The sequence below is a fragment of the Anolis carolinensis genome, unplaced genomic scaffold, assembly GCF_035594765.1.
Source record: "Anolis carolinensis isolate JA03-04 unplaced genomic scaffold, rAnoCar3.1.pri scaffold_14, whole genome shotgun sequence".
Lineage (NCBI taxonomy): Eukaryota > Metazoa > Chordata > Lepidosauria > Squamata > Dactyloidae > Anolis > Anolis carolinensis.
This window is the reverse complement of record NW_026943825.1, coordinates 12,918,752-12,936,869: the sequence shown is the minus strand read 5'-3', so window position 1 is coordinate 12,936,869 and position 18,118 is coordinate 12,918,752. Positions and strand designations below refer to the sequence as shown.

Sequence of the window (18,118 nt, the reverse complement as noted above, 5' to 3'; positions counted from 1 at the left end):
GTGTCCTGAGATGAGAGCGTGATGAGTATGGAATGGCCTTGTACCTTTAAAGCCTGGCTGCTTCTCTGTCTGGGGGGTGGGGATCCTTTGGTTGGAGGTGTTAGGTGGCCCTGATTGTTTCCTGGATGGAATTCCTGTGTTTTTAGAGTGTTGATCTTTATTTAGTGTCCTGAGATGAGAGAGTGATGAGTACGGAATGGCCTTGGAGCTTCAAAGGCTGGCTGCTTCCCTGTCTGAGGGGGGGGGGATTCTTTGTTGAGCAGCCAGGCCTTGCAGTTGTATGGGGAGGAAAGGAAATGGGCCGTAACTTGTTTGGTGAGTCCGGTGGCAGCGGGGGGGGGGGATTGTTGTGTGTGCACATGGGCTGGCCGCTTGGGCATGCGCAGATGGAGCATTCCAGTTTTGGGGGGTTTTTTGGCCCCATGGAGGTTAGGGATGTGTAGTTTGTTTCTAAGAACATAGAGACGCGGATGAGGGGTTGTGTTGTCAATTTTCTAGGTTGGGGGGCTTTTAGTTTTGTTGTTTTGCTCGGTGGATCGATGCCATTCTCCTTTTATATATATAAAAGATATAAATTTTAAAAGAAATATTTCCTGCATCTCCAGCAAGTTATTGACTTCTACTTACATACACACAGACAGGCTGTACTGCATGGACCAAAGTTGCTGTAATGCAAATTCTTCCCTTTTGAATCAGTTGGGTGTAAACACATAAAAATACAAGGAATTTCTCGGAAGGGAGGGGATGGTGATGTTCCCCGAAATCAACTGAATAAAGCAGATTAAAACAAACCACACTGAAATTGCTTCCCTGTTTTTCCCACCCAGAGTCAGGCGCTTTCTTAATGAGTTTTTCCAGAGAAGACGCATTCCTCCTAACTATTTAGATGCATTATTTTTAGAGATAGATATCCTCTGCGTATATATAAGTTCCTTTAGGGACAGGAGAGAGACTTTTCTCTGTCAGAGGTTGCAAAGGAGATGTCGAAGATCCAGACCAAAGCCTTGGATGCAAAACATCCAGACCAGAGGAACCCAAGTAAAGGTAAGAGTCCAGCTCTCTCTATTTGTGACATTTATTATGCCCATGAAGAGCACCGTGATAGATCCCTAGACTATGGAACAGAAGAGGAATTCAGTCAAGATTTCATTTATCCACGTCTGACAAAACATGTCCGCTTTGGACATGTTCCAGGTCCTTATCGTGACTCTTATGATCCAGGTGCTCCTTGGATCCAAGTACCGTATATACTCGAGTATAAGCCGACCCAAATATAAGCCAAGGCACCTAATTTTACCACAAAAAACTGGGAAAACTTATTGACTCGAGTATAAGACGAGCTACGGGTCAAATTCAAAAATAAAAATAGATATTAATAACATTGCATTATTTGAGGCATCAGTAGGTTAAATGTTTTTGAATATTTATATGAAGCTGTAATTTAAGATAATAATAAGACTTTAATAAGATAAGACTGTCCAACTCTGAATACCTATATTGTCAGAGACAGAACGCCAGTGAGTAGAGCAAAACTCAGTTTATTGAGATTACAAAACTAAAAATGCCCGTAGGAGACAAAAAACAGGGCAAACACTTGACTTCAGTGTGATAGGTAACAAAAAACAACTCAGATTGAGCTTAAACAACTCAAAGGGAAAAACCGGGTTAAACAGAAGTATAATCCGGATTAAATCAAAAGTGCTTACTTCAGCCTGGCAAACAATGCAAACAAAGGAGGATCAACAGGAGTCAGAATGTAAACAACAGACTGGTAGCAGATTCCTCTCTGCTACTCAGAAACAGCAGGAGACTAAACCAGGCTTGTTTATTCCTCCCTGCAGCGAAGGAAAACGTGGTCGTAGTCAGGATTCAATTTAAGATTCAACAGCCAACGATATCCAGGTCCAGGCTCAGCAGTCAGGGAAACGGCAGTCAGCAGGGTCCCAATCCGGTCCAGAGGTCAATAGCCAAACATAGTCGTCTAGGAATCCAAAGGTCTCACCGTTAAGCAGCAGAAAGGATAATCCAGAATCGAAGTCAGTCAGTCCAGCGTCAATCCAGTGTGAGTAGGTATTGCCCGTCAAAAAGACGACGGAGGTCCAAGCTATTGAGATTAAACACAAGTTGCACAGAGAAAAACCCCGCACAGTTCCTCCCGCCGTCGATGCCCAGTGTCCTTGGTAAACTTACGTATCCAGCAACGAATCACACCCGTCTTCAGGAAGTTCCCCAACAAAAGCCCAAGCGTCCGTCCAGATTACCTTGCCCAACGCAATTAGACATTGGTCCCAAACCTCAATTTATCCCAGTTCAAGCTCATCATCGCTGTCAGCTGCCATCCCAATTCCAGGCGCCCCAAACTCATCATCCTCATCAGAGCTAAAGCACCTTTGACTACGCCCCACAGCATCCCCAGCTGTGGATCCCGGGATGCTCCATCCCTCCAGCCAGTCCATGGGTCTGATCCTGCAACCCGCCACTCACCTCCCATGCTTTCATTGCCTGTTTCCCCAACACCCAAATCCTCCCTCACACGAGTCCATTCCATGTCATCCTCCTCCGAGCTGGCCATCTCTTCCTCCAAACCCTCAGAAAAACCCTCAAATGAGTCCTCATCTGTCGGGTCTGTAAACAAATCCCGGAGCCGTTTTCGTTCACGCTCCTCGAAAGAGTCTGACTCTCGAGGAGTCTTATGCCTCCTTCTTCTATTATCGGAGCCCGAAGGCTCAACCATAACATATATACTCAGGTATAAGCCGACCTGAATAGAAGCCGGCCAGGACCCTCACTCGAGTATAAGCCGAGGGGAGCTTTTTCAGCCCTAAAAAAGGGCTAAAAAACTAGGCTTATACTCGAGTATATACAGTATTTCCTTTTGATGCGAATAAACCGGATCTTGATCTTTTGTTTTGTTCCCAAATGTGTAGGGAGACGTCGTTCATACCATGGACCTTTCTACGATTCACCACTGGAAGCCATGAAAGGTAAGTCAGGTCAACATTTTCTACCCAGGATCGTATCCAACAAAATACATCCTTATATTTTGAGTGGGGGCTCGGGTGGCACAGTGTGTTAAAGCGATGAGCTGCTGAACTTGTGGACCAAAAGGTCCCAGGTTCGAATCCAGGGAGCAGACTGAGCGCTCGCTGTTAGCTCCAGCTTCTGCCAACCTAGCAGTTTGAAAACATGCCAATGTGAGTAGATCAATAGGTACCGCTCCAGCAGGAAATAACAATGCTCCTTGCAGTCATGCCGGCCACATGACCTTAGAGGTGTCTATGGACAATGCTGGCTCTTCGGCTTGGAAATGGAGATGTTTATGGCCTATGTTTTGTTTTGGAATTGTTGTATTTTGCATTTTGTGCCACACCTAGAGTGTTTTATGAGCCGCCCTGAGTCCCTCTGAGAGATGATGGCGGGATATAAATAAAGTTCTATTTTTATTATTTTACTAGCTATGCCCAGCCACGCATTGCTTTGGCATATGGGAATCCTTTGTTGACCAGGTGGAATAGCAGTGAATTGCCTTGCAGCCTCAAAGCCTGACCATTTCATCCTTGTTCAGTGAGTTGGAATGCAACGGAAACAACAACAACAATTCTTTATTGATTAGTCACTTTTGACCATATCAAAACATGTAAAACATACAATACATACACACTTACACATACATACAATGAAACCATGTAAAGATACAAAACATCCCGATCTGCGGCCTAATAACCCGCTCCTAGACAAATACAGAGTAAAAAGGTTAAAATTAGTAAAATTAGAATGCAACGTTTTTTGGGCTGCTAGAATTGCAATGAATAGCCTTGCTGCCTCAAAGCCTGGCTGCTTGCTACCTAGGGAAATCTTCAATAGTACAGAGTAGTATCGCTTTACTTAGTCGATTATCATAACCTCGCAGTTTATAATTCCATGTTTTATTAAGTGTTTTTTATTTCTATAGGTTAATGTTGAAAATTTTATAATTTGTGTATGTTTTTTGTTTATTGATGTATTGTATATTGTTATTGTTTTTATCTGGTATTATTTGAAAGCCGCCTTCGGGGGAGATGGAGGCAGGGTATAAATAAACTTATTATTATTATTATTATTATTATTATTATTATTATTATTATTATTTTATTATGACACAGCAAACAAGATAGATATGATGGATTTTGTATCACAAAATCACAAGTCAAACACTTCCCAAGTGTCTAGGACTGATTATTATTATTATTATTATTATTATTATTATTATTATTATTATTATATTATGACACAGCAAACAAGATAGACATGCTGGATTTCATATCACAAAATCACAAGTCGAACACTTCCCAAGTGTCTAGGACTGTGTGCTGTATTTTCAGATGATGCGTGCACATCCCAGTCGGGTGGCCTTTTGCAGTTGGCAGATCGTAATTTTGTCAATGTCTATTGTTTCCAAATACCGGCTGAGATCTTTTGGCACGGCACCCAATGTGCCCATCACCACCGGGACCACCTGCACTGGTTTCTGCCAGAGACTTTGAAGTTCAATCTTGAGGTCCTGATAGCGGCTGAGTTTTTCCTGTTGTTTTTCGTCAATGCGACTGTCACCTGGGATGGCGACATCAATGATCCAAACCTTTTTCCTTTCCACAACTGTGATGTCTGGTGTGTTGTGTTCCTGAACTTTGTCAGTCTGGATTCGGAAGTCCCACAGTATCTTTGCGTGCTCATTTTCCAATGCAGGTTTGTGATCCCACCAGTTCTTTGCTGCTGGGAGGTGGTACTTGAGGCATAAGTTCCAATGGATCATTTGGGCCACATAGTTGTGCCTCTGTTTGTAGTCTGTCTGTGCAATTTTCTTACAGCAGCTGAGGATATGATCCATGGTTTCATCGGTTTCCTTGCACAGTCTGCATTTTGGGTCATCAGCTGATTTTTCGATCTTGGCCTGAATGGCCTTTGTCCTGATGTCTTGCTCCTGGGCTGCAAGGATCAGGCCTTCTGTCTCCTTCTTCAGGGTCCCATTCGTGAGCCAGAGCCAGGTCTTCTCCTTATCAGCTTTTCCTTCAATTTTGTCAAGGAACTTTCCATGCAATGTTTTGTTGTGCCAGCTGTCAGCTCTAGTTTGTAGTGCGGTTTTCTTGTACTGATTCTTTGTCTGCTGTACTTTGAGGAGTTTCTGATTTTTGACTTCAATAAAGCAGGTTCTTCACTTTGCTTTCCATATTCTGCCAGGGCATGTTCTTCTTCTTTGACTGCTTGTTCGACTTGCAAGAGTCCTCTGCCCCCTGATCTTCGAGGCAGATATAGCCGATCAACATCACTGCGAGGGTGCAGTGAATGATGGATGGTCATGAGTTTTCTTGTTTTTCTGTCCAAATTGTCCAGTTCCACCTGTGTCCAATTTATAATGCCAGCAGTATATCTTATGACAGGTATGGCCCAGGTGTTTATAGTCTTGATGGTGTTGCCTCCATTGAGCTTGCTTTTGAGAATTTTTCTGACCCTTTGTGTGTATTCTTTACTATTATTATTATTATTATTATTATTATTATTATTATTATTATTATCGCTGCTTCAAAGCCTGGCTGCTTTCTACCAAGGTTAATCCTTTGTCGGTCAGGTTAAATTGCACTGAATAAACTTGCAGCTCCAATGCCTGGCTGTGTTATATCTAGGCCAATCCGTTTTTTTTTGTTTGTTTTTTTGGGGGGGGGGTTGAGTGAAAGACATACCTTGGATGTGTTGGTGTATTGTGGCCAAATTTGGTGTGATTTGGTTCAGTGGTTTTGTTGTTTACTCAGTTCTGCAAAAGTACATTACATTTATATATATATACTAGCTGTGCCCGGCCACGCGTTGCTGTGGCTTTTTTTTAGTGATGTTGGTCAATCTACATTGGGTTTTATTTTTGTTGTGACCGTCAACAAAAATTATACAGTATTATTTATTCATTTATTACATTAAAGACATATGATAGGATATTACGCTATAACATATACGACTATTTCACAATATTAGTAGTAATATATATATATATATATATATTGGTTTTTTTTGTTATTAGTATTATATTGTAGTGTATTATAATATTATTAGCAGTATTATATGTATATACAATGTATTGTATTATATATGTATTGTATTATTATATATATTAATATATTGCAAATTGGCCCCAGAGTACGGAATGGCCTTGTAGTTTCAAAGCTTGGGTGGTTCCGTGTGTTAGAGGGGGGGAATGCTTTGTTGGGAGGTGCTAGGTGGTCCTGATTGTTTCCTGGATGGAATTTGTGTGTTTTCAGACTGTTGTTGTTTATTTACTGTGCTGAGATGAGAGAGTGATGAGTACGGAACGGCCTTGTAGGTTCAAAGCGTGGGTGGTTTCCTGTGTGAAGGGGGGAATCCTTTGGTGGGAGGTGTTAGATGGCCCTGATTGTTTCCTGGATGGAATAGCTGTGTTTTTAGAGTGTTGATCTTTATTTACTGTCCTGAGATGATATTGTTGTGTATTATTGTACCACAGTAATTATTTCATATTACAGTAGAATCTCACCCAACATTCGTTTATGTAATGTTCTGGATTATGCAATGGAGTCTGCCTTTTAATAGTCAATGTTTTTGGAGTGAGTGTTTTTAATGTATTGTGATATTTTGGTGGTAAATTTGCAAATACAGTAATTACTACATAGCATTACTGCGCATGGAACTACTTTTTGTGTCAAATTTGTTGTATAACATGATGTTTTGGTGTTTAATTTGTATAATGATGACCTAATTCGATGTGTAATTGGTTTTCCTGAATCCCTTCTTATTATCCAACATATTTATTTATGCAACGTTCTGCCGGCTTGTTTATGTTGGATAAGTGAGATTCTAGTGTATATTTATAATGTGATATTATTTGTTTAGAAGTGGATTATATGAGGCGCCTTCTGTTATAACAATAATAATTATTATAGTCTTGAATGATTATCATTGTGATAAAAATAATAACTACTTATTATTAGTTGTTATTATATTGTTGAATGATTATCAATGTTATAATAATTATTAATTTGTGAATGATTATTACTATAATAATAATAATAATAATTTTCTATTATTACGATTTGTTAATACATTGTTGAATGATTGTCAGTGTTATAATAATAAGAACTGACTATTATTATGAATTATTATGTTCTCGAATGATTATCAGTATTATACTAATAATAAATTAGTATTATTATTGGTGATTATTACATTCTTAACTGATGATCAGTTATTATATTAATAATTATTACAGGGAAGGGAAAGGTGAGGGCGATAGGGTTTGAGAGGGGAAAAAGGGGGGCTTCTGAGGCATTGGAGGGGTTGTCATTTGTGGGTGAGAACAACAACAACAATAACAACAACAGAAAAGGGGGAAGCTCAGCCTGGGCCAACTGGGGCCTTCCCTTGACTTGTTTTGGGCGCCAACTTCCACCCTTCCTGGCCTGAGGCTCTTTCCTTTTCCCCATCAGCCGTTTAACCGGGTGAGGGGGAAAAGGAAGGGCCCTGAGGCCGGGAAGGGCGGGGGTTGGCGCCCCAAACAACTCGAAGGGAGGTCCAGGCCTGCTCGAGGGCAGTGCCCTCCTCTTCCCCCCTCACCTTGAAGAGCTTGAAGACCTCCGAGAAGAACCGAGAAGGGAGGAGGAGGAGGAGAGAGGGTGAGGCGGGGGGGGCTCCGCGGGGCCTTCCTCGCATTGGGGGGAGGGGAGAGGGGCGGGAGGAGGGGGCCTGGACGGCAACCAGGGCCCTCCATGGGCCCTGAGGGGGGGGAGATTCAGGGGGAGAGGGCAGAGAGCGACGTGAGGCCCGCACGCCTCCCAGCGCGGCCTCCTCCATCCCGCGCCCAGCAAGGAATCGGCCTCCCTGCCTTCCTTCCTTCAGCTCTGAGGCGAGGTGTGTGTGTGCGCGCGCGGGAAGGGATGGGGGGGGTGCGCGCAGGCGCATATCGCCTGTTGCAGTTTTTGGCCGTTTGTGGCCCTGTGATTGTGTTTGGCATATAAATCTTACTGGAGCCGCGCGAGCGCCATAAAGGTTTGAAGCATGGTGTTTTTGCGCATGCGTACTTAGTTTTGGCATTTTTTGGTGTTGTGATAGTGTTTTATGTGTAAATTTGTTGTATCTTACTGGAGGCGGGGATGATGGATTGCGTTGCCAATTTTCGAGTTTGGGGGGGCTGTAGATTTGTTGTTTTGTCCATCGCCGTGATGCCATCACTCTTTTATATATATAGACTAGCTGTGCCCAGCCACGCGTTGCTGTGGCAAAGTGGTGGTGGTATTGGTTAAAAATTGTTGTGTAATTTTTATTTGACATTATTTGTATTTTTAAATTAATTTTATTGTAAGTTATCTTTTCATTTATTATATTTTATTATTTTCTTGTATTATTTGTAGTTATTTTCTGTTATTATAGTATTTTATTGTATTAATTTTTTAGTGTTTTTAATTTTTTTAGTGTTTTTTATTATTTTTTATTGGGTTGCTAGGAGACCAAGTTGGAGGAGCTTAGCCTTCTAACTGGCAGCAATTGGATAAAAACAATTATTGCTCTTCCTCTAATTAGGACTTTATTTTTCTTTTGTTTTTGTTGTATCAACCTAGAGCTGTGGATGTTGGGTTATGTTGTCAAATTTCGAGGTTGGGGGGCCTGTAGTTTTGTTGTTTTGTGGGTCGCCGTGATGCCATCATTCTTTTATATATATAGATAGATATATATTGTCTTGAAGATCCTAAAACTAGACTTCGTTTCCACAGCCCCCAGAGAAGAGCTGATGTATGTGCAGTGTTCTTTAACTGGAACCAATACCCGGCAACATGGCTATTTGGCCACGGTGGACGTGGATCCGGAATCGCCGTGTTATTGCCAGGTAAATCCTATTTTATAGCAAGCTAGCCCATAGACCTGACATCGCCTTCTCCCTTCTCCAGCTCACAATATTTACGTGGCCAAAATCTTGCAACTCTCTTTGCACAGATTCTTTCTTCGCTTTTCTTTCATTCCTTGCTTTTCCTAATATACGAGTCGAGGACCTCTTTATCTGAGAATTCAAAAGGCTCTGCCCTAAACTACATTTCCTAAAATTCTGCTGGCAGCAGAAATGCAGGGCTGCCCACTTCAAAGCCCTAGCGTGATAATGTCACAAGAGAAGCCAAGAATGTCAAGATGCAGATCTCAGAAAAAAGATTAGGCGCAAATTAACTCAGAGACAAGGAGCAAAGCCCAGATTCGACAGTTATCCACCAAGTTCCATTTATGTGCTTAATAACGCCGGGTTGGGCGAGAATAGATTTCTCACATAGGAGTGGCATTGCCACGGAGCACCTGAGCTTCCTCCCAAATGAAACACAGTGTTCCTTCATTACTTTGCGTTTCGCTTTTCGCGGATTCGCTGTTTCGCGGTTTTTCGCGGTTAAAAATTACGATTTTTCCTTCCTTCCTCTCTCTTTCTCCTTCCTTCCTAAGGCGAAAGGAGAGAAAGGAGAGAAAAGGAGGGTGAAGCAGCTTCTTTTTCGCCTCGCAAGTCGGTGGCACAGAGTGAGATTGTAAGCAACACCAATATAGCATCCCTGCTTCGCGGATTTTCACTTTTCGCGGGTGGTCCTGGAGCGTAACCCGTATAATAAATGAGGGAACACTGTACATCCAAAAATCTGAACCTAAATCAGCGATGGCCAACCTATGAAACGCGTGTCAGCACTGACACGCCTCGCCATTTTTGCTGACATGCTGCCGCATGCAGATTGATTGGATGACTGATGTCTTTTGTGGGCAAATTTGGTGTGATTTGGTCCAGTGGTTTTGTTGTTTACTCCATGGGAATTATGCACATTACACACACACACACACACACACACACATATATAAAATCACTAGCTGTGCCTGGCCACGCGTTGCTGTGGCGTTGTCTGGTGGTGTTGGCGAGAAATTGTTGAGATAGTGGTGGTATTGAATGTCTGTTGTATGGTTGTCTTTATGTTTAGTATGCACACTGAAGTGGATTATATGCCAGTGTGGAGTCAAGATAATTCAGTTCAAAGCAGATAATATAAGATTCTAAATGGGTTATATAGATGTGGAAGAGCCTTGAGTCTACACTGACATATAATCCAGTGCAAATTAGATAATCTGTGGAAGAGGCCTAAGTGAGGCCTAACTCTGCCTGTCCCCTGGGCTGAGTAGGTTGCTAGGAGACCAAGTGGGCAGAGCTTAGCCTTCTAACTGGCAGCAATTGGATAAAAACTATGATTCCTCTCCCTGTAATTAGGACTTTATTTTTTCTTTTCTTTTTGTTGTATCAACCTAGAGCCGTGAATGATGGGTTGTGTCGTCAAATTTCGGGGTTGGGCTGCCTGTAGTTTTGTTGTTTTGTCCGCTGCCCTGATGCAATCACTCTTCTATATACATAAAAGAGTGATGGCATCATGGCAACCCACAAAACAACATAACTACAGGCCCCCCAACCTCGAAATTTGACGACACAACCCATCATCCACGGCTCTAGGTTGATACAACAAAAAGAAAAGAAAAAATAAAGTCCTAATTAGAGAGAGAGGAATAATTTCTTTTATCCAATTGCTGCCAGTTAGAAGGCTAAGCTCCTCCAACTTGGTGTCCTAGCAATCCAATAAAAAAAATAAAAACACTAAAACTAATTAAAAACACTAAAAAATTAATACAATAAAATACCATAATAACAAAAAATAACTAAAAATTATACAAGAAAATAATAAAATATAATAAATAAAAAGATAACTTACAATAAAATTAATTTAAAAATACCAATAACGTCAAATAAAAATTACACAACAATTTTTAACCAATACCACCACCACTTTGCCACAGCAACGCGTGGCGGGGCACAGGTAGTTTATATATATAGATTCTATTATTATTCTATTATTATTGTAGTATATTATTATATTATTACTATTGTATTATTATTATTATATTATTCATTATTCATGACTACATTGAAACTAAAATAGAGAGAAATCAGCGTGGAAATTGCAAGAGGTACCATAGATTGTTGTACATGGAAATAGTGGTAGTAAATAGTTTTTGATTTATTAAATACAGTTATATATTACAATTATATATTTTTGTTATTTAAACTATATATATTGTGAAATTATGGTTTTTTTTCTCGAAGTGACACACCATCCATGTCATGCTAGGTTTTTTGGTGAATTCTGACACACCAAGTGCAAAAGGTTGCCCATCATTGACCTAAATCATCCCTGTCAGTCTATTTAGCAGGCTAGATTTCCCCAGTCTGTCTTCGCTCCTTCTCTGACTCTTCGCTGCTTGATTTTCCAACACCATGTCCTCCTCATCTTCCCAACAGGTCATCCACCGCTTGCACTTGCCTTACTTGGATGACGAACTCCATCGCTCGGGCTGGAATGCCTCCAGCAGAACCTTCGGGGACACTAGCATTGAGCGCAACCGCCTCATCCTACCGTGTTTTGGCTCCGGGCGCATTTACGTGGTGGACACGGGCTCCGACCAGTATGCTCCCAGCTTGTGCAAAGTACGTCAAGGAATCGCATGGCTCAATGCTATGGAGTTCTGGGAGTTGCACTTTACTGAGGCACCAGCACGTGTGGGCAAAGAAGGCGATAGTCTTTGCAAAACTGGATGCCATAGTATTGAGCAAAAAGGAAAAGTATGGTATATAATCTATATATATAAAAGGGTAATGGAATCACGGCACCGGACAAAACAACTAAACTAAACGCCCCACAACCTTGAAAATTGACAGCACAACCTCTCATCCACACCTCTATGTTCATACAACAACAAAAAAAAGAAAAATTAAGTCCTAGCCACAGCAACGCGTGGCCAGGCATAGCTATCTATATATATAAAAGGGTAATGAAATCACGGCACCGGCCAAAACAACTAAACTAAATGCCCCACAACCTCAAAAATTGACAGCACAACCTCTCATCCACACCTCTATGTTCATACAACAAAAAGAAAAGAAAAATTAAGTCCTAGCCACAGCAACGCGTGGCCAGGCATAGCTATCTATATATATAAAAGGGTAATGGAATCACGGCACCGGACAAAACTACTAAACTAAATGCCCCACAACCTCGAAAATTGACAGCACAACCTCTCATCCACGCCTCTAGGTTCATACAACAAAAAGAAAAGAAAAATAAAGTCCTAGCCAGAGCAACACGTGGCCAGGTATAGCTATCTATATATATAAAAGGGCAATAAAATCACGGCACCGGACAAAACAACTAAACTAAATGCCCCACAACCTCGAAAATTGACAGCACAACCTCTCATCCACACCTCTATGTTCATACAACAAAAAGAAAAGAAAAATTAAGTCCTAGCCACAGCAACGCGTGGCCAGGCATAGCTAGTATACTATAAAGTAAGTTATAGTTCTATACTTCCTCAAGTGATATAATAACTTATATATTATGATTGTAGTATCAGTTTATATATTCCAACTGTACAGATAAGTACATATTTCAATGTCAAATTTTAACAAATATAATTATTGGTACATAAAGTAGTAAACTGATACTACAATCATAATATATAAGTGATTATGTCACTTGAGGAAGTATAGAACTATAACTTACTTTATAGTATACTAGCTGTGCCCAGCCATGCATTGCTGTGGTGAAGTATGGTGGTATGGGAAATAAAGTATTGAATTAGTGGTAGTTAAGGTAAAGGGTAAAGGTTTTCTCCTGACATTAAGTCCAGTTGTGTCCGACTGCACACTGAAGTGGATTATATGCCAGTGTGGAGTCAAGATAATTCAGTTCAAAGCTGATAATATAAGATTATAAATGGGTTATATAGCTGTGTGGAAGGGCCTTGAGTCTGCACTGCCATATCATCCAGTTAAAATCATATAATCTGTATTTTATAGGCCTAAGTGAGGTCTAACTCTGCCTGTCCCCTGGACTGAGTGGGTTGCTAGGAGACCAAGTGGGTGGAGCTTAGCCTTTTAACTGGCAGCAATTGGATAAAAACAATTATTGCTCTCCCTCTAATTAGGACTTTATTTTTCTTTTCTTTTTTGTTGTATGAACGTAGAGACATGGATGAGGGGTTGTGCTGCCAAGTTTAGTGTTTCTGGGTTGGGTAGTTTTGTTGTTTTGTCCTAGGCCAAAATTTCATTACCCTTTTCTATATATATAAAAGAGTGATGGCATCAGGGCAGCGGACAAAACAACAAAACTACAGGCTCCCCAACCTCGAAATTTGACAACACAACCCATCATCCACGCCTCTAGGTTGATACAACAAAAATAAAAGAAAAATAAAGTCCTAATTAGAGAGAGAGGAATAATTGCTTTTATCCAATTGCTGCCAGTTAGAAGGCTAAGCTCCTCCAACTTGGTCTCCTAGCAACCCAAAAAATAATAATAATAAACACTAAAAAATTAATATAATAAAATACTATAATAACAGAAAATAACTAAAAATAATACAAGAAAATAATATAATAACTTACAATATAACTTACAATAAAATTAATTTAAAAATGCAAATAACGTCAAATAAAAATTACACAACAATTTTTAGCCAATACCACCACCACTTTGCCACAGCAACGCGTGGCCGGGCACAGCTAGTATATATATAGATTATATACCATACTTTTCCTTTTTGCTGTATATAATAGGCATCTGTGCATATAGCTGCCATAGTATTGAGCCAAGGCAATCAATATCAATTCAAATTGCATGAATGTGATATAGAAGATGAACACAAGATCTCACCGAAAAGGACGGAATGATGCAATGACCTTTTTCCTCTCTTTCCAACCCCTCACCAGATCATCGAACCCCGTGAAGTCATCAGGAAAACCAACCTGAGTTTCTTGCACTCCTCGCGTTGCTTGAGCAGTGGGGAAATTATGATCTGCGCCCTTGGAGATGCATTCGGCAATGCAAGAGGTACTGGAGGCGTAGATGCCGATTTCGGAAGACAACCAGTCCTCCACAATAGGGGAAAACCACACACACACACACACACAAAACCCTGAATCTACCAGGATTCAAATAGGTTACCTGCCTTGAATCCCAAACATTGGGATGAAATCAGGATATAAATAGTAATATTTCTCTTTGCAAGAACATTGTGTTCTGACCCCAGCGGTTCCTGTTTTTCTGTTCCCAGGTGGACTTCTCCTTCTGGACCCGGAAACCTGGGAAGTGAAAGGGACCTGGGAGTGTCCAGAAGACGGACCTGTCCAGATGTGCGACTTCTGGTACCAGCCACGGCACAACGTCCTAATCAGCACCGAATGGGGGGTGCCCAAGTTCTTTATCGATGGATTCAACCCAGAAAATCTGAGAAAAGGTGAGAACGTCCATGTGAAAGGGATCTATGGGTTCCAGTAAACCACAAGGTGAAGGCAAGTCAACATTTTGATGCGGCACCTAAAATAGTCAATGTGATTCTAGGCTGCTGCAAAAGGAGTAAAGTGTCCAGATTGAGCGAAGTCACAATCCACTCAGCTTTGGTCAGACCTCACTTGGAATAATCCTGGATCCTGTTTGTCCGCAGATATCTATGGCCGCAACCTCCACGTCTGGGACTGGACTACCCACCGCCTCCTCCAGACGATCGACTTGGGTGAAGATTCAGACCCGACGGAGATCCGCTTCTTGCACGACCCCAACTCGGCCCATGGTTTTGTGGCCTGCTTTCTGGAGAGTTCCATCCACCATTTCTTTAAGACAGAGGTGAAAAAGGGGAAAGGGTGGCCTTTAAGGCAAGATCATTAGTTCTGGGAAGCCAGGGTGTTTTTAACAACAACTTTGCAGATCGGTAGCAACAACTTTGCAGATCGGTAGCAACAACTTTGCAGATTGGTAGCAACAACTTTGCAGATCGGTAGTAACAACTTTGCAGATCGGTAGCAACAACCTTGCAGATCGGTAGCAACAACCTTGCAGATCGGTAGCAACAACCTTGCAGATCGGTAGCAACAACCTTGCAGATCGGTAGCAACAACATTGCAGATTGGTAGCAACAACTTTGCAGATTGGTAGCAACAACTTTGCAGATTGGTAGCAACAAATTTGCAGATCAGTAGCAACAACTTTGCAGATTGGTAGCAACAACTTTGCAGATCAGTAGCAACAACTTTGCAGATCAGTAGCAACAACTTTGCAGATCGGTAGCAACAACTTTGCAGATCAGTAGCAACAACCTTGCAGATTGGTAGCAACAACTTTGCAGATCGGTAGCAAAAACTTTGCAGATTGGTAGCAACAACTTTGCAGATTGGTAGCAACAACTTTGCAGATCGGTAGCAACAACTTTGCAGATTGGTAGCAACAACTTAGCAACAACTTTGCAGATCAGTAGCAACAACTTTGCAGATCGGTAGCAACAACTTTGCAGATCGGTAGCAACAACTTTGCAGATTGGTAGCAACAACTTTGCAGATTGGTAGCAACAACTTTGCAGATCGGTAGCAACAAATTTGCAGATTGGTAGCAACAACTTTGTAGATCAGTAGCAACAACCTTACAGATTGGTAGTAACAAATTTGCAGATCAGTAGCAACATCTTTGCAGATCGGTAGCAACAACTTTGTAGATCAGTAGCAACAACCTTGCAGATTGGTAGCAACAACTGTGCAAATCCATAAAAACTTTGCAAACTCTAATGCAAACCCATAAAAATACTATCAAGAGATATGTTCAGAGGTTTGCCCTTGATTCCCTCTGGGGCTGAGAGAATGTAGCCCAATGCAGTTCTATGGCCAAGTGATTCTTGAAGAAGCTAGGTTCAGATCCCTTCTCTGCTAGGGAAAGGCTCTCTCTCTCTCAGCTTCTGGGGAAGGTAAAGAAAAACCATGGGGAGGACTTCAATTTTTCTGATCACCTCACCCGTCAATTTGGTTTTCTCTGTAGGACGGATGCTGGACGGCTGAGAAAGTGATCCAAATCCCGAACAAGAAAGTATCAGGATGGATCTACCCCGAAATGCCAGGTTAGTAATAACAAAGCTGCTCTTTGGTACTTTGTAGTTTTATAAAGGTGAGTAGATAAGGAGCAATGAATTGGAATTGCCTGGGAGGAGGGGTTTGAACAACTGGTCCTTGGGGTCTCCTGTGACTCAATGATCCTGCTCCTCTTCCAGGATTCACTTTCTATATCGTCATCTCTCTGGACGACCGGTTCCTCTACTTAAGCAACTGGGTGCATGGCGATGTCCGGCAATACGATATCACCAACCCACACTGTCCCAAATTAGTCGGGCAGGTAAGCTTGCAACCTTCTCTGATCAGATGTTTCCAGATGATGGATCCCATCACCTCTGCCTGGCGATGATGAAGACTGGAATCCCAGCCCAAAGACTCCCAATTTCTTCACCCGTGTTGTTTTTAGTTCTTGACTGACCATGTCTCATTGGTATCTGTAGGTGTTTGTGGGGGGAAGCCTTCAGAAAGGGGGTCCCGTAACTGTCCTCAAGGATCCGGAGCTGGACCGTCAACCTGATCCCGTTGTAATCCAGGTAAGGTCAGTGATGGGATTAGAAAACATATTAAAATGGGATGAGGCTGCATCAAAATCCAGCCTTCCGAATCCAAAACTTACCTTGGATTTGCTGCTTTACATTAGAAGGCCTGCAGAGAAAACTGGCGATTCTGGGTTTAATACTCCTTTTTACATGTCTCATTATCTTATTTACATGTTTCCTAAACCTTGGGTTATTATTTCCTCACTGTCTTTAGGGCAAGACGATCCAAGGAGGACCTCATATGCTGCAGCTAAGCTTGGATGGCAAACGTCTTTATGTTACCAACTCTCTTTACACGCCTTGGGACAAGCAATTTTACCCCGAGCTGGTCAGGTAAGAGTGGCCTTGGGCGAGTCGCACTCCTTCCGCCTCAAAGGAAGGCCTCTTCCGTACACATCCAGCCTGGAAATCCTCATGATAAGGTGTCCATGGTTCAGACACAACTTTGACTTCCGTCCCGCATTATATCTTTTCCAGGGAAGGTTCGGTCATGCTCCAGCTGGACGTGGACACCGTGAAGGGCGGCCTTTCCACAAACAAGAGCTTTTTGGTAGATTTGGGGCAGGAGCCGGACGGTCCAGCTTGGGCGCACGGCATGTGCTACCCGGGTGGGGACTGCACCACCGATATCTGGGAGTAATGTGTCATATTGGCGGGGAAAACACTCTACAAATTGGGCTCTATCCAATATTTCTTTGTTCAGTGCTTGCTATCTCGATCCCTTGGAAGTCATGCCATAATGGTCAACACAGGACATACCACGAGTAGCACATAAACCCATAATTTTCTGGATGTCCTTGGGTCTGTTCTCTGCCTGTTTCCTCCATTCTTCAGCTCAGACACAATGTCTCCATGGCAATGCTCTGGCATAGGTGGGTAGGCTCTCTTTCTGGCTCTTTCCTTCCTTTCTTTCTCTTCTTTTTCTCTTTCTTACCTTCCTTGGTGCGCAAGGGCTTTTATAAGGTGATCCTGTTAACAAATAAACTATTTGAAAGATAGCACGGCTTTTCTTTGAAGCGCATGGTAAGAAGGTTGAGAGACCTGACACTTGTTCTGAGTCATGGAAAGCTTTGCCCTTTTTAACTAAAGTTGGCTGAATAGAATAAAAGTAAGGAAATGTGTCGTAGCCCTGCACAGCATCTCTCAATATAAACAGTCGGTCACTAGTCTTATCGTCACCCGCCCACCGCCTCTCCCTTAACCCTTTCCTATTCCTTTTTACTGCTCACAGCAAACAGAGTAATTGATCAGCAACTGAACATGCTAGAGAAGTTTGGGGAGAATTCACCATGATTGATAGGAGTTATAGTTCCTGGGATGTATAGTTCGCTTGCAATCTAAGAGCACTCTGAACTCCACCAGCAATGGATTTGCACCATACTTGGCACACAGAATCCCTATGACCACCAAAAAATACTGGAGGTTTGTAGTTCACCTCTATCCAGAGTGCACTATGATCCCAAACAATGATGGATCTGGACCAAACATATCATGCATACCCGATATGCCTACAATTGAATACTGGTGGGTATTGAGGGGAATTGTCCTGGACATTTTGGAGTTGTAGGTACTGGGATGTATCGTTCAC

The 18,118-nt window shown here is 42.0% G+C and overlaps 1 protein-coding gene across 3 annotated transcripts; it reads left to right on the top strand.

Moving 5' to 3' along the window:
* Positions 1-676: 676 nt before the first annotated feature.
* Positions 677-17,528, top strand: LOC100555763 (methanethiol oxidase). Of its 3 annotated transcripts, XM_062965285.1 has the most exons (12): positions 677-1,044; positions 2,928-2,984; positions 8,769-8,881; positions 11,360-11,545; positions 13,829-13,949; positions 14,173-14,355; positions 14,563-14,741; positions 15,921-15,999; positions 16,150-16,271; positions 16,432-16,524; positions 16,745-16,863; positions 17,008-17,528. In XM_062965285.1, exons 1-12 carry the CDS (start codon positions 981-983, stop codon positions 17,168-17,170), a joined length of 1,479 nt encoding a protein of 492 aa, XP_062821355.1. In that variant the 5' UTR covers positions 677-980; the 3' UTR covers positions 17,171-17,528. The 3 variants fall into 3 exon arrangements, with proteins under 3 accessions (XP_062821355.1, XP_062821356.1, XP_062821354.1); XM_062965286.1 differs by lacking the exons at positions 677-1,044; positions 2,928-2,984 and adding an exon at positions 7,037-7,673; XM_062965284.1 differs by lacking the exons at positions 677-1,044; positions 2,928-2,984 and adding an exon at positions 7,752-7,908.
* The last annotated feature ends 590 nt before the right edge of the window (positions 17,529-18,118 follow it).